Raw genomic sequence first — 15,909 nt, 5'->3', positions numbered from 1 at the left:
CTCTGCACTTCTAAGGTACTGTATTCTGGTGAACTATTAATTTCGTTGCCCAAATTGCATTCCTATGTTTTACCTTTTCTTGGACCAGAAGTCTTTTAAACTCAAACTTTTACCTCTTGCGTTTCTTCTGTCCTCTGCTCCTCCATTGGGCCTTGGAGTCGGGTCGAGCCGACGATCAGCTGCTCGGACGTCAGTTCAGCTGTCCGTTCTTTTCCGTTCTTTGGCCCGGTAGTGAAATGGTCCCCGTTGTCAGCTAGCGCTTTGTGAAGAAGAATTAACTGTAGAATGAGTTCTTATTTCAAGGTCCTTACAGCGGTTCATAGTTTACGGGGATCGTCTACTGTTTGCCTGCCGCAAGCGCAGTGCCCGTGCTAGAAATGCCTGTGCACGAGGGCGCAAGTCGTTTACCCTCAGTCGGCTTGTACTTCCCCACGTTGCTGACTCAGGGCTGAACGCGTCTAGTGGTGATAAGCTCCACTTACCTGTTTTGGTCTACATATAATGGTTGAAAAATTCTGCTGTGTAGGTTGTGGCATAAGGATTGACACAGTAATTTGTTAGTGTGTGTTTGCATACTGCTATATCAACATGGCTGCTTGAATAGATGCTACGTTTATAAAAGCATGACGTTTTGCTACGGAAGCGATATAGTAACGACATAACATTCGGTATTATTCTGCTTCAGAATATCTCATAGGAGAGTTGAGCATGCTAAGACCCTAAAAAACAACAACATAAATGCCTTTTATTTTACACTTCATTGCTTATCGCGACCTGTAAAGTTATGATTTATTTTGCTAGACATGGCGATTACAAAGCATGTTGTTTCGCACATGAACACATTCAAATATGTACATCTTTATATGACAGAATACATACATGTATTGTATAGAGTACCGCAGTTATGAAAGTGTCATGTACAAACCTCCAGGCTTGCGCTGTCTAATAATGCTGGTTCTAGTAACCGCTGTTCCTCGTGCACACAGAGCTGTCAGTCAGCACGTGATCTTGACATGCCTGATGTATTGAAAGGTATAGGCCTACAGTGGCAGGGAAGGATTTAGTTAGGTGGAAACAACGAGCTAGGAAGACTGTGAATTCTCATTATCTTTGTCCAAATGACTAGCGCTGACAGTTCAAACAGCAAAATCCCTGGACCAATAAATACATTACTTTTTTTGTTGAAAGTAAAATAGCATGATCCCTGGATCAATAAGTATACCACTTAATGAATGAGTTAGGACAAAAAACGAATGAATAACTAGAAGAAAATGACACTTAATTAATTCAAACAACTTCAGTGAGCAAAGATATCACACACGAAAGTGTTAGACAAACAAAACACATACGGAAGTGCTGCGTCGGAGCATAAAACACGGTTGTAAGGTACTAAAGTATGTGTTCGTATTATTCTCTGAAAGTAAAATATTTCGTACTATTTCTCAATTTACAGCAGATTTTACACTTTATTTGAGAAAAAGCTATTATTACTGTAACTTCAATTTGAGACACATATTACAGTGATATTTCGTGGATCCAATTCGTTCACGTAACCCACGACACAATTTTGATGCATGTAATATACAACTTACTCGTGAGGTTATGTAGCTTACGTAGGCCTTAAAGCCCCGGTTAACCGCTCGCTCACAGCCAGTTAACTTTTAACCACTGTAAAACGTCACAAATTTCAAAACCGGGCTTGATGCAACAGAAATCCAAATTAACCTTGGTAAGCTATCCATAAGTCGTAACCGAGGTTGACGCACCCGGGCATCAGTGTTCCATAAACCCATAAGCCCAAGTGCCCAAAATCTTTTTATAGAACTTTTCACCATATATACATGACGGGCCGTGAAAGCATCAGTCGAAATGTCCTATAGTGTGTTGTTTCATGATTATCCATAGCTGTTGTAATAGTTTGCTTCTCCCCTTACAGGCACACTTTTTAATGTGTGATTTTAAAATGTCCTTAAATATGTATTGATACATTTCGCACTCTGTGTAACGTGAAGAAGGTGTATGACATGTAATACTGAGCCCAGATCCTTGGATGAATGGTCAGCCTTGAAGCCTTTGGTTCAGAGGTTTCGGAATCAGGGATTTTAGCCCCGTTTGATTAATTTCCCTGACTCTGACTCCTCCGCATCTACACACACAACACTACATTACTAACCACCACAGAAACACGCGATTCTGAATATATTTCTGAACATAAGATTGGTGCCAGGAGAACATACAGCCGTAAAACTGAGTTAGACCCACATGTATGACATAGTTTGCATCCGTGGAAAAAAAGTGGATGTAGGAAAAGTGGCAGAAAAATAATACGAAGAAGATGTATATAATACTGAATGTCTTAAATTATGTTTGTGCACAAAAACGAACTGTTAACACGTATACTGTTTTAATTATTCCACAAGTTCTGTTCATTCTGTATCCGTGTTATGAATGTGTTGTGATCTATTGTATAGCTTATCGAATTGTACTAGTGTTCTCTCTATTTGAAGGTTCTCATAGCTGCAGACCTATTGAGGGACTGGTCTGGTCTAATAGTTAGCATTAAAAGTTGTTATTCGAGAGGTTCCAGGTTCTGTCAGGAATTTATAACTGTTTTGAGGTAATGTTGCTGTGTCAAGTCAGTCTTGCGAGGACAACATTAAGGAACCAAATGATTCCAAATGGTAGCGGCTCTCTCAGGGGCATAATTTGTTATGGTGACCACACGACAGGTGTCTGATGCCTGTGATGTAATGGGGTTTGATTTATTTTCATTTTGGTGTTTAGGATACAAAGGAGAAGGTACACTAAACTTCCAGTTATTCAGGATAAAGAGAAATGGAAAAAACATGGACAAATTTAATTATTTTAAAATGTATAGGTAACATAGTAGGGAATTTTAAAACATAATAGATTAACGGGTCAAACACTGTTTTGCACAAACTACTGCAGATTTGATTCGTGTTTCTTAAAACTGCTAAGAGTTTGTATTCTTATGCCATAACCTTCTGCCAGTTTAACAGTGGAGTCTCAACTTTATTTGTACATTCTAATTTTTGTTGAGTTTTAAAAATAGTTTCCTTACGGTTTTTTGTCATGACGAGATGAAACTGAAGGCCATACTGGCTGATTAATTAACTGAGCTTGGATAACATTTTACAGTGACGATACTCTGATAACAATGGATTCGATACTGTATTGAATAGCTACGCTATATTTCTTAACGATTCAAATTACAGCAAGTGTAGTTCAAAAGTGAGAAAATGCGACGAACGCTACAGTGCATTTTAAATGTGTTAGGCAACACGAATCCTAATTCATAGGAGAGAAAAAGTAACGTAATTTTTAGGTTAAAGGAATCCTATTTCAAAAGCAGGGAAACTAATGTGCACTAAGTACACTCTTCATTTTTATGTTGCAGAATCCCAGTTATAAAGTGGGAAAAGTAATGCACGTTACAGCATATTTTATTTCTTAGTTTTACGAATTCTAGTTTAGAAGTGGCGAAGTTGATGTACAGTACATTTATTATTTTTTAGGTTGTACGAAGTGGGGAAAAAGAATGTACCCTAAAGTACATTTTTTTTTAAAAACTTGCACGAATATTAGTTCGAAAATGAGAAAAACGATATACCCTACAGTATATTTTAATTTTTGTACATTGCACGAACCCTAGTTCAAAAGTGTGGAAGAATAATATGATCCGCGATGCACGTTTTAAGGTTTCACAATATCCCATAAACCGAATAACTTGCAGATTATACGAATAATAAGTTGATTGTATAAGGAAGTGACCACCACGAGAAGGCAAAATCAGTTTAGCTGAGGATTTTGGGTGTGTTTCAGGTAACTGATGTGACTGGTCCTATCGACGGCGTGTTTACCGTGCGGCTCACTACGGACCATGTTGCACCCTTCGTGTGGCTAGAGACGTCTCGTATCGCTGGAACCTTCTCAGAGAACGGCTTCTTGATGGCAGACGCTAACCGGACCGTCCTCTTCCGCCCATTCGCCAGGAGCGCGAACATTACGGCGAACGAGCTCCGCAGTTCACTAACGGTTCATTCGCTCTTGCAGCATGCTTAATGAGTGTTATATTGTTTAAGACATTATAAAGTCATATTGTCAATACACGTACCTGTTCAGTGTAAATAAAGTTTCTTTGAATCTGTATCTGTGTTATTACTACTGCACTGTGTTTTTTGCACATACTTGTTGTACCTGTCAAGAAGATGTAGCTGGACCCACTTCTATACACAGTCATATTGAGTGATTATACCAGGTGGCCTGTCAGCGCTGTACTTTCTACTTGTAAGTATTCCGCATGCAATAGTGATGAATGGAATGCCTTATAACTGATTTTCACAGGGGTACTAATGACTGCAGGAAGGTTACGTTAGAATATGAAGAGATATCAACCGGACGGCCGCTCGCTGCATGCTCCTCAGCGCTACCCGTCTAATGCACTGCCTTTCATTCATAAGCCTTGTTTTCGAACGCATAGCAGTAGAATAGTATTTGGTACAGCTGCACTGCAGTTGCTGTCAACATATCGACAATAACTGGTGTGTCCAGCAATGACGAATACGTAATTTTAATCTATGGAGAATCTGGCATGAATGCAGCCGAAGCCCACAGATGGTATGCGTGGGAGTACGTGTATAAATGAGTGTCCGTCTCTGTGGTGTAGTGGTTAGTGTCATTAGGTACCACCCCCGGAGGCCCGGGTTCAATTCCCGACTCTGACACGAAGTTTGAAAAGTGGTACGATGGCTGGAACGGGGTTCACTCAGCCTCGTGAGATCAGTTCAGTAGAGGTGGGTTCGATTCCCACCTCAGCCAAACTGGAAATGGTTTTCCGTGGTTTCCCACTTCTCCTCCAGGCAAATGCCGGGGTGGTACATAATTTAAAGCCACGGCCGCTTCCTTCCCTCTTCCTTGTCTATCACTTCCAATCTTCCAATCCCCCCGCAAGGCTCCTGTTCAGCATAGCAGGTGAGGCCGCCTGGGCGAGGTACTGGTCATCCTCCCCAGTTGTCTCCCGACCCAGAGTCTGTAGCTCCAGTCGTTACCTACCTGTCTTGTGAGACGTTCTAATGGGTTGGTCACCGGCCGATGATGTTGGCTTATTACCTGTCCTGCCGAGTGGTTCTGTAGGGAGGTAAAATATAGGTGCGAATTCAGTCCCGGAACTCCCGAAATGATAGACGAAGTAAAGTAACTGTCCTTTATTGCTCAGGACGACTATACTCACTATATACAAACTATATTTACAGATTCTATGTTGGTCTGACGGGAGCTAGCTTCACGAACCTACTGCTACTTGCTAAGTCTGAATTCTGCCTTACGGCAATTACGTACAGTTTCACTGTCAAGTGAATACGAATGACTGATAGAGTGAGAGAGCCCCTCGCCATCTTGGTTTCGAGTTTATATTTGCTCTCCTTCAAGTAAAGGTCAGCCCTTTTCCACTGCGATAGGGGTTGGAATATGGGCGTTACCTAGCTATTCGCCCTGCTAGATGGTGCCCTCTAGTTGCTATTATGAGCTATCTGTCCCAGTTAGTGCTGCTCTCTGGGTGCTAGTATCTCTATCCTTTTCCTTGCACTTTTGTCTCTCTGTCTATGCTAGAGTACAACTGCACTGCCTTTGATCTTATTGTCGGCGAGCCGAGTGCTTCGGTACCGACTATTAGACCCTGGTTTGCCAATAACAAACATCCTCTCCCGTAAACATGTTATTGCAGCGTGTGATGCAAGCCCTCTGCCTGACTAACACTCTCCACTAATTCTAACTTACTGAAATGTTTCTTCTTCATTTCAGCTATGAAAATATAATTAATATACAAATATACTTTCATTACAAGATGTCCCGTATTAATAGTTAATATTCTTACACTAGCTTATTTCCTTTGATACCCTGAGATTGAATCCCGGCTGCCGTTTATCTGACAGTCCGCCGGCTCGAGCCTTTGGAGGGCGGTATATGACGTCTTTCCCTTAGGGAAGAAATGGATGCAACCCTACGTTGCGTCCATTTCTGTCCTGTACTGTTCACACTCTGATGTCGCCTGTGCGCAAGGATCGAGGATCCTGTGGTGAAGGGGAAGTTTGTTCATTAATCTGGTCAATACTTGTATTTATTTCTACTGCTTCTATAGATCTCACAGGCGTACTAGTGCATCTCCCAGTAGGCCTGGAATGTAATACCATGATTTCCTCAGGCATCTCCGAACATCCCCGGATCCGCCTGGGATGTTGGAATATAGTTAAATCATCGTCCGATGTCTTAACCTTGTCTCCCTTCGTAATGACCGTTTGTTTTATACAAATATTTGGGCAATGAGCCTGTGCATCATCGAACCATCTCTTTGCTGGAAACCCTAGTTTCAGACAGCAACAATTACAACAATAGCATTCTAAAATTAAACTTTTGATACTAATGACAATCCACACAATATATCTATATACATTAACATGTTGATAAATCATTGTCTCTGCATTTCTTCCTCCTTTTGTTTCAGCATTTCCTCCACTTCATCTGTCTTATGGGTAGCCCATTTTAAATCGTCAATGTGATTCAACGGGTTATTCAACGGCAACTTATTCATTTCAGGTATTTGTTCTAATTTGATTTCACTACCTATCTGTTCACAATAGTCATGATCAGTGTTACTTCATGTACAAAATCCTTACTCTGTGTAGCGTTTACTTCACCTACACCTTGTATTTTGCTATGCAGGCCATATACTGCACAGCCCGGACTTAACACAAGAATACCAGATCCTGCTAACCTCATATCACTGGTGGTATCCTTAAACATACATGTTACTTTGGTTTCTTCTGGGGATACATATATATCTATTCGCTCTAATAGGCATCCACATGAGCTGTTGAACGAGGAGTACTCTTTTATCACAATTGTCTGGAATCTGACTAATTTGAATGAATAACTTGATCGCACAAGTGCTTTGGGCGTACACTGTATTAATGGGGATTTTAACATGACACATTTCCAACTGGGCGTTACTATTTTATATTGCTTTACCTGATCCTTATCTAAATGAACATAAGTTTGTTTTTCTTAGTCCATAAGGATACAATCCCTGGTCTCTTGAATATAAACAAAATGGTGTGGGTTTCTTTTCATATACGTGGGGAATGGGATCATGTGATACAACTGTAAGTCACACTATCTGTAAGGGGTGTCCTTATAATGCACTTTAAATAATTCTTATTTGCGAACACTTCCACTGTGGCTACTTTGTAAATCAAGAAACCGTATGCTGATTTTAAATCAAATGGCAAGGATAATTCTTAATGGAAATATATCTGAGCTTTCTTATAATCCTTAATGATATCATCTGGTGAAATAATTTGCACTTGAATGACTCCTACCTGTGCGTTCATTATACCTGACAATACAACACTGTAATGCTCATACAGTTGTATGAGAAGGCCTTCAATTTCAATTAAATGTCTGTTTACTGAATTTTCTAATTCTACTTGCTTAATTGCTTCTGTAATTTGAAGCGTGCCATTGACAAGATAAGATCTAATTTCTGCAATATTCTTGGTTAATCTCTGTTCGTTTGCAGTGACATCATAAATGGTGCTGTTCATAGATTGCAGTGTCGATTTTACTACTATCATTTGGTCTTTTGCAATTTTCATGATTGAGAGTTGCTCTTGTTCTAATTCACATTTTGACTCGTATTTTTTCACATCCTCCTGACTTAATGTTCCAAATAACGCCTTTGCGATGGTACCTACTGCGTTAATTAATCCTCGCTTTCGTCTAATATTATCAGTTTCCCATATCGGTTTAGTAAACATAGTAATTAATTCCTTAGATTCCTTAATTCTCTCTTACTGTGCACTTAGCATTTTAACATCCTGTTGACACGTTAAATTAGTACTTCTTTCTAACTGCGTGCATACTAATTGAGTTTAGTGTAGGTGTCTTTTGACATTCGAATATACATCATTCAAATTCAGATTACCGAGCTCGATAGCTGCAGTCGCTTAAGTGTGGCCAGTATCCAGTATTCGGGAGATAGTAGGTTCGAACCCCACTGTCGGCAGCCCTGAAATGGTTTTCCGTGGTTTCCCATTTTCACACCAGGCAAATGCTGGAGCTGTACCTTAATTAAGGCCACGGCCGCTTCCTTCCCACTCCTAGCCCTTCCTTGTCCCATCGTCGCCATAAGACCTATCTGTGTCGGTGCGACGTAAAGCAAATAGCAAAAAAAAATGCAGATTCACATAGGTAACTAGTGTCCATTCAGTATGGTATAATCGTATCTCACCCTGATTGTCGAAGTATGTTCCAGGAGTGTTCCCATAAGGCGTCACCTGGGCATCCAGTACTTCTCCGGTTATTCCGTAGCGGGGTGACGTCACGGATATCACTGCTACTTTGATGGAGAACAATTCTAGCATTCGCGCCATGATCTTCTGTCTATCTGCAAGGTAGACAGGATATTCGTTACTTTTCTACCTGTGGATACTTTCGCTTCCAAGTTCCCACTTTAGTCATCTATAAATACAGTTTCAAACGGTTATTATGTACCTTAATCCTTCTTACCGTTTTGTTTAGCTGTAGGGTGCAATTTACCCCTGAAACTTCTACTATTTCGTAAGGACCCTCGAATGGCGGGCTTAGCTTCCTGGATTTTTCTCTTTGCAGTGCGTCCTCGCGCAAGAGAACCTTATCGCCTACCTGAAAGGTGACCTAATGTTGCTTTTTGAGATAGTATTCTTTCTCTGATTCTTTTCGTTCAATTAAGGTATTTCTGGCGGCCTCGTGATTTCGCCTAAGCTCCTCCACCACGTTCTGGTGCTCGTTGTAACTCATCTCGGGTGGCTTTTGCAGCACACCTGGAATATTTGGTTTCGTTCCAAAAATTAATTCATAGGGTGTGTACCCTGTACTTGTGCTCTTCGTGGGGTTATACACAAAGCTAGCTGTGGGCAGATAATTGTCCCAGTCGTTTTGCTCCCCTGAGCAGACATAATGCCTTAGGTACTCTGTGAGCACCTTGTGGGATCTTTCTACACTACCGTTCAACTGTGGCCTAAAGGCCGAAGTATGCGTTTTCCGAATGCGCAACGTTTTGCAAAGCGCCTTGAACACATCACTCATGAAATTGCTGCCCTGATTAGTAAGAATCTGCTCTGGTATCCCATAGATACTTACCACATTATTGATTAGCGTCCCTGCCGCTGTTTCTGCCTCTTGATTGGACATGGCACTCGCAACGAGGTACTTTGACAGCTGATCCTGGCATGTCAGGATGTACCTGTTCCCAGCCTCCGTAATCGGAATAGGTCAAACTACGTCTAGGGATATCTTCTGAAAGACCGTGCTAGGTGTGTCCGTAATCACCATGGGGGCCCTGACGTCTGGTCTGGTCCCCTATTCTTTTGGCAGGAGGGATATGTGCGTACATAGCGCTCAATGCCCCCTTTCATGCCATTCCACTGAATTCGCTCACGTACCCTGGCGTACGTGTGCGCTATTCCTTGGTGGCTTCCCACGAGAGAATCATGACAATCTTTCAGAATGGCTAGCTTTTCGGCTTCGTCTAATTCGTTCCCTTCTTCAAATTAGCTATTCTAGGGCGAAATTTCCTCTGCGTTAGCGTCCTAGGAAACCTCGCTACCGTCTGCTTCAAGTCCCTGTACCGTAGCGTCGTCGGGTTTTGAAGACAGTACCTGCTCTCTACTCTCGTCTGAGGTCTGAGTTTCTACTTTTGCCTCCTATGCTTAGCCGAGTTAACCACTTGCGCTTGGCACTTGGGTTCATTGGGATTCCTACTTAGGCCATCGACATTGCAGTTCCGCTTGCCCTGCTTATATACGACTTCGAAGTCGTATTCTTCTAGCTTCATCCTGAACTTTAACAGGCGCGATGATGGATCCTGCACGTTGAGGACCCACTTCAAAGGCTTGTGGTCCGTCATAACAGTGAAATATCTCCCAAACAAGTACGGCCTGAAATATTTCACTGCCCATACTATTTCCAACAATTCTTTCTCAGTCACGCTGTAATTCATTTCTGCCTTATTAAGCGTTCTACTTAAATAGGCATTTGGAAGATCTTTCCCGATAGGTCCTTGTGGCAGGACTGCCCCAATCGTTTCGTTGGTGGCATCAGTGGTAACAACGAAATATTTTTCAAAGTCCTTCTTCACTAATTGATATAGTGGTTTCGCGATTTTACTGTTGTTAGGTATGAATTTCATATAGTACCCAATCAGTCCGCAGAACTGCTTGATCTGGCGGCTAGTGGTCAGCCTCGGAAAGTCCTAATGGCGTGTACCTTACGTGAGTCTGGTAATATACCTTCATCAGTAATTACATGTCCTAGGAACGCTACTTCGGTTCGTACGAATTCACACTTATCCGGCAGGAGTTTCAACTTGTTCTCTCTCAGCCTTTGAAATACATCCCTTAACTTCGCGTTGTGCTCCTGGATTGAGCTGCCGTACACAATGACGTCATCCAGGTAACATAAACATTTGATACCTATTAGTCCTGTAAGTACAGCATTCGTCAGCCTCGTGAACCTGGCTGGCGCGTCTTTCAAGCCCATTGGCATTTTTTGAACTCATACTTGCGCTCTAGCGCAGAGAATGCCGTCTTTGACCTGTCTTCAGGTTTCAGTAGCACCTGGTGATAACCGCTCGCGAGATCCAGAGTTGAAAAATACCTTGCCTTGCCAAGGGCATCTAATAGTTCTGAAATTAATAGGAGGGGATAACTAGTTCCTATCGTTATCTCATTCAATTTTCTAAAATCTATCACAACCCTCCATTTCTGTTTCCCTGAGGCGTCTAATTTCTTTGGTATTAAGAGCAAAGGTGCATTCCAGCCAGATACGCTAGGTGATTATCTCACCACTTAGCATCTTGTCTATCTGAGCTTGTATCTCCCCATTTTGTGCTTCAGGAAGTCTATATGGTCGTACATTAATCGGAGGTTGATCCTGGGGCGAAGGGATCTCGTGCTGTAGTACGTCAGTGTAAGTCAGTTTGTTTCCCTCAAGATGGAATATATCATTGTACTCAGCACAGATGGCGTATATCCATTCTTTATCTATCTGCGTGAGGTGACCAATTCGCAGACAGTCTATTACCCACTGTGATCGGGGTTTCTGGGTGGCCGGTTCTCCGTTTGCCACTCTATTGTTCTGTTCTACCTTCCACACTTGTGCTAGGCAGGTCTTATCTACCTCCTGTATGTGCACTCGTGGACTGTGTAAAGTCACCTCTTGTTCAGTGGTATTCATCATGCTAACCACCGCTTCGTTGTGCTCTGATTGGTCAGGCACCCTGCGAGGTACACACCTGGTATCACCTCATCCTTCTCAATAATTCCCAAAGGTAGATTTCGGTCTACTTCTATGACAACGACCTTTTGGGCCCTTGGTTCGAGACGGATTAGCTTCGTCTCTCGCGCCCTAATAGGATATTATCGCCGTCTTCTGGTGATATAACCCTCCTTATAATCAATCACGCTATCTGTCAGGATGTTTCGTCCAAATATACCATCCTGTGTTAATTGAAAGTCACTCCCTACGACATGCAATGTGTGACTTGTATTACCAATGGCAAAGCGTACAGTACCTTGGATATAAATTATCCCTTTAGTTACTTTACTTACACCTATTAATTCAATTGTTTCGCCCCTGTCAAACTGGCTGTCCTTGCGTACCAATTGTATCTTCACCAGGCTGAAAACGGACTCGGTATCTGTCAGGAATCTCAACGGCCTTCCTTGGTTCGCAACCTAGATTATCACTGTGCCCTCCATGTCGGAACTCTTGGGACCTTTTGGTCTGCGGGCCTTCGTAACTTTCCCCTTGCTACGGGCCCGTTCTAGTTTGCCGCCTCCATTGCTTTTGTGGCGTGCTTACTGCCGCCCCCGTTCCGAACCAACAGTCCTGAGTTCGGTGTGACCACCTATCACAATGTTCACGTTGGGCTCGGTAGTTTACGGCCCTTTCCCCTATGCGTTCACCTTGAGCGTGGCCTTTCATGGCCCTATTGCCCGTGAGCTTGTCTTGAGATTTCTGGCAAATTCTTTGAATATGGCCCTGTGGGCCACACGAATAGCAGCTACGGCTATTCGTTCGTATCACCGGAGTGCGTGTACCTTGTCGAAAATTCACCTGGATATGCCCTTTCCGGCCGCAACGATAGCACGTTCGGTTCTCACTTGACCCTGTGTTTGGCCGGGTGCGTATCATGCACACCGTCTCTCGTACCTCGGTTTTCTTATCTCTGTTTCTTCCTACAGTCACGTTCAATGTGCCCTGGCTTCCCCACAATAACGACATTTTAGCTTACTGTTGTTCCCCCTGTAGTTATGTTGGATATAGCGGTCTGAGCGGTGTGAGCCCCTTGTGTTCCTGTGTTCTTACAATTTTTTGCTATATGGCCCTCTTTATTACAGTTATAGCAGACCACCCTAACACCGCCATGTGTTGGCTTGGTATGCCACTTTGGTGCTGCACTTCGTTCCTGTTCCGGCCTGCGCTTACTAAACCCTGAGCTACGTTTGTGTTGTAGGCCTTCCCGTGCCTTCTTTGATAATATTGCAGTTTCTTCCTGTCGTGCGATTGCAACTGCTTTTTCAAAAGCGATGCCCTTATATGACTAAACTCTGGCTTGTATTCGAGGATTGGCTAATCCTTGCACAAAACTAGCTACACATATTTTTCTAGTAATTCTTAATTGTGCCTCTCTAAAAGAAGCTGACAATGTCTCTACCTTATGTGCCCAATTAGCGACTGTTTTTCGCGGGGCCTGTCCTGTTTGGAACATTTGAGATATATACAAATCCAGTGTGCCCTGTTCGCCATAATATTCCGTTAATGCCCGCTTGGATCTCTCCCAATTAAGTATATCACGTCTAATCAATAATTTATCTCGAGCCTTGCCCGTAATTTTTGTTAACATATATTAAAATGTAACTCTTGATCCTCATCCTTAATCATACGAACAGCAGCATCTACATTTGCTATAAACTCGTGCAATCTCTCTGGTTGACTGCAATCAAACTCTCGTCCAATGAGGCGATGTTCTTCTACTACTGTTACATAAGGCCCACTCATACTTACTGATTCCTCGTCCTCGAGTATCTCAGTGCCTTGGTCTGCTGGTACTGAACCATTTCGTCGTGCCATTTGAATTAATATTCAGCTAAACTTATGTCTTCAATACTGCTCCACTGCTGGGTGGGATGAGTAGTCGGTGTAGTGCTGCTTCGTTCACCGGGTAGCATCGCCTGCTGCTGGACTGCTACCTCTCTGCTGGGCTGGCTTAGTAGGCTGCGATAGTGATGCTCCTCTTCATGCGTGGCACTCGAACGGCAGCTACGCCGTAGAACGGTTCGGACAATCTTCTGCGAAGTAGCGGTTTTCTCACGGACAATCTTCTACGAAGTCGCGGTTCTCTTACGGACAATATTCTGCGAAGTCGCGGTTTTCTCACGTTATTTCGGTGAGTTGACTCTGTTCGAGAATCGAACTCGTGACCCCGCAAAACCTGACACAAAAATTGGGTCTGTCGTGACCTACCTGTCCTGTGAGACGTTCCAGTGGGTTGGTCACCGGCCGATGATGTTGGCGTATTACCTGTCCTGCCGAGCGGTTCTGTAGGGAGGTAAAATGTAGGTCCGAACTCGGTCTCGGAACTACCGATTGATAGACGAAGTAAAGTAACTGTCCTTTATTGCTCAGGACGACTATACTCACTATATACAAAATACATTTACAGGTTCTGACTATGTTGGTCTGACGGGAGCTTGCTTCATGAGCCTACTGCTACTTGCTAAGTCCGAATTCTGCCTTACGGTAATTACGTACTTCACTGTCATGTGAATACGAATGACTGATCGAGTGAAAGAGCCCCTCGCCATCTTGGTTTCGGGTTTATATCTGCTCTCCTTCAAGTAAAGGTCAGTCCTTTCCCACTGCAATAGGGGTTGGAATATGGGCGTTACCTAGCTATTCGCCCTGCTAGATGGCGCCCTCTAGTTGCTGTTATGAGCTCTCTGTCCCAGTTAGTGCTGCTCTCTGGGTGCTAGTATCTCTATCGTTTTCCTTGCACTTTTGTCTCTCTGTCTATGCTAGAGTACAACTGCACTGCCTTTGATCTTATTGTCGGTGAGCCGAATCCTTCGGTACCGACTATTAGACCCTGGTTTGCCAATTACAAACATCTTCTCCCGTCAACATGTTATTGCAGCGTGTGATGCAAGCCCTCTGCCTGACTAACACACTCCACTAATTCTAACTTACTGAAAAGTTTCTTCTTCTTTTCAACTATGAAAATATAATTAATATACAAATATACTGGCATTACAAAATGTCCCGTATTAATAGATACTATTCTTGCACTAGCTTATTTCCTTTGATACCTTGAGGTCGAATCCAGGCTGTCGTTTATCTGACAGTCCGCCGGTTCGAGTCTTGGGGAGGTCGGTACACGACACTCCAGGACACTGCCCTTCAGGCGATAGAGGTGAGATCCCTCGCTGAGTCCGAGGGAAAAACCGACCCTGGAAGGTAAGCAGATAAAGAAGAAGAAGTATAAATGAGTTTTATGTTATTGAGTCATTAAATTTTATTTTCTTCTTCTTTGGTGCATTTAAAAATGTACCCTGTTACAGAACGTGTTTAGTAAAATGACTGCTATTTGTCTCACATCCGAAATATATAGCACATTGTAGCTCTCCTTGTTAAACCAGCGGTTAGGCATTCCATTCACCATTACTGCATGCGGGACACTTATACGTAGGAAGTTCTCAGTCGAATGACCACCTAGTATACAGTATGAAGATGTCCGTATCTTTGCTTTCTATAATAATGTTCCAGTAAATTGTACAATATACCATACAATGAGATCTTCCATCCTGAAAATCACACATTTGCATGCATTGGTAGATTAGAAATGCAAACAGAATATTGAAGAGCATATTGTAAATGTCCTATTATATACTCTTTTCATACTTGATGTTCATTCAACTTGGTTTGCCACATCCAAGACCGTCTGAACGTCTGTGGAATTTCCTGTATCGTCACTCTTTTACAAAGACTTTTTACAGTCTGTGATAGACAAGTGTCAAGAGTCAAGAGAGATGCCCTCAAATTCTATGGTGGAAATTCCGGTACCGTCACTTCTATTGCAAAAATTTACTATTGTTTTAAGAAGAAGAAGTACACGTGGGTAACCATCCTCAGTTAGTGCTAATAGAAGACGGCCGATTTGTTCTCTGAAAGAAGGTCTGCAATGTACGAAATTGGTCAAAGAGGACGAGCGCCTTACCATATGTGGCTCGCAACGCGTGGCTGAGATCCCTTTGTAGTTATCTTGCAAGGTAGGTGCGCGATATGTAGTCGCCAAAATGAGATTCTTATGATGCCCATTTGGCAGGAGGAAACAGATTGTACACACCACAGACTCATGGATAATGAGAAATATAGTCCTTTAAAGCTAAATTGGAAATGCAGTGAGTACAAAGGAACATAATTATGAAACTTCTCAAGCCTATGACTGTAAGTCAGATTATTGTTACTATTAAATGTATTTGCTGAATTCCACAATGTATGTAAATTATACAGGTCTCCCATATAAACTAAGACCGAATACACGGGGTTTGTACTCTGCGCTACGGTAGTTGCCTTGGCCGAAATTCTGTCGCGCGCGGCCGCTCTGCTTTAAGCGTGTAAACAATATTGTACCGGGCGGTACACCTCCACGCCGCTAATTCAAATATTGCGCCAGTTGAAACTCCTCTACAGGAGAAAGCCTAAACTTTAAAAAACTGTATTAACTGAACAGTTTCTCCGAAGATGGCTCTGTGTGAATTTTGATGTGTTTTTGTTTGTAATTGATCAAGAAGT

At 42.6% G+C, this 15,909-nt stretch overlaps 1 protein-coding gene across 1 annotated transcript in view; it reads left to right on the top strand.

Annotated features, from left to right (window-relative positions):
* beta-Man (beta-mannosidase) overlaps positions 1–4,168 on the top strand; it is a 101,616-nt gene extending 97,448 nt beyond the window's left edge. Inside the window, exon 13 of the mRNA XM_068228033.1 lies at positions 3,844–4,168. Coding sequence (XP_068084134.1) covers positions 3,844–4,083 — 240 coding nt within the window. The 3' untranslated portion in view covers positions 4,084–4,168. The remainder of the gene's footprint in view (positions 1–3,843) is intronic.
* Positions 4,169–15,909: the final 11,741 nt, after the last annotated feature.

Source organism: Anabrus simplex, chromosome 1 (genome assembly GCF_040414725.1).
Source record: "Anabrus simplex isolate iqAnaSimp1 chromosome 1, ASM4041472v1, whole genome shotgun sequence".
NCBI classification, from domain to species: Eukaryota; Metazoa; Arthropoda; class Insecta; order Orthoptera; family Tettigoniidae; genus Anabrus; species Anabrus simplex.
This window is presented reverse-complemented; position numbering and strand designations above follow the sequence as displayed.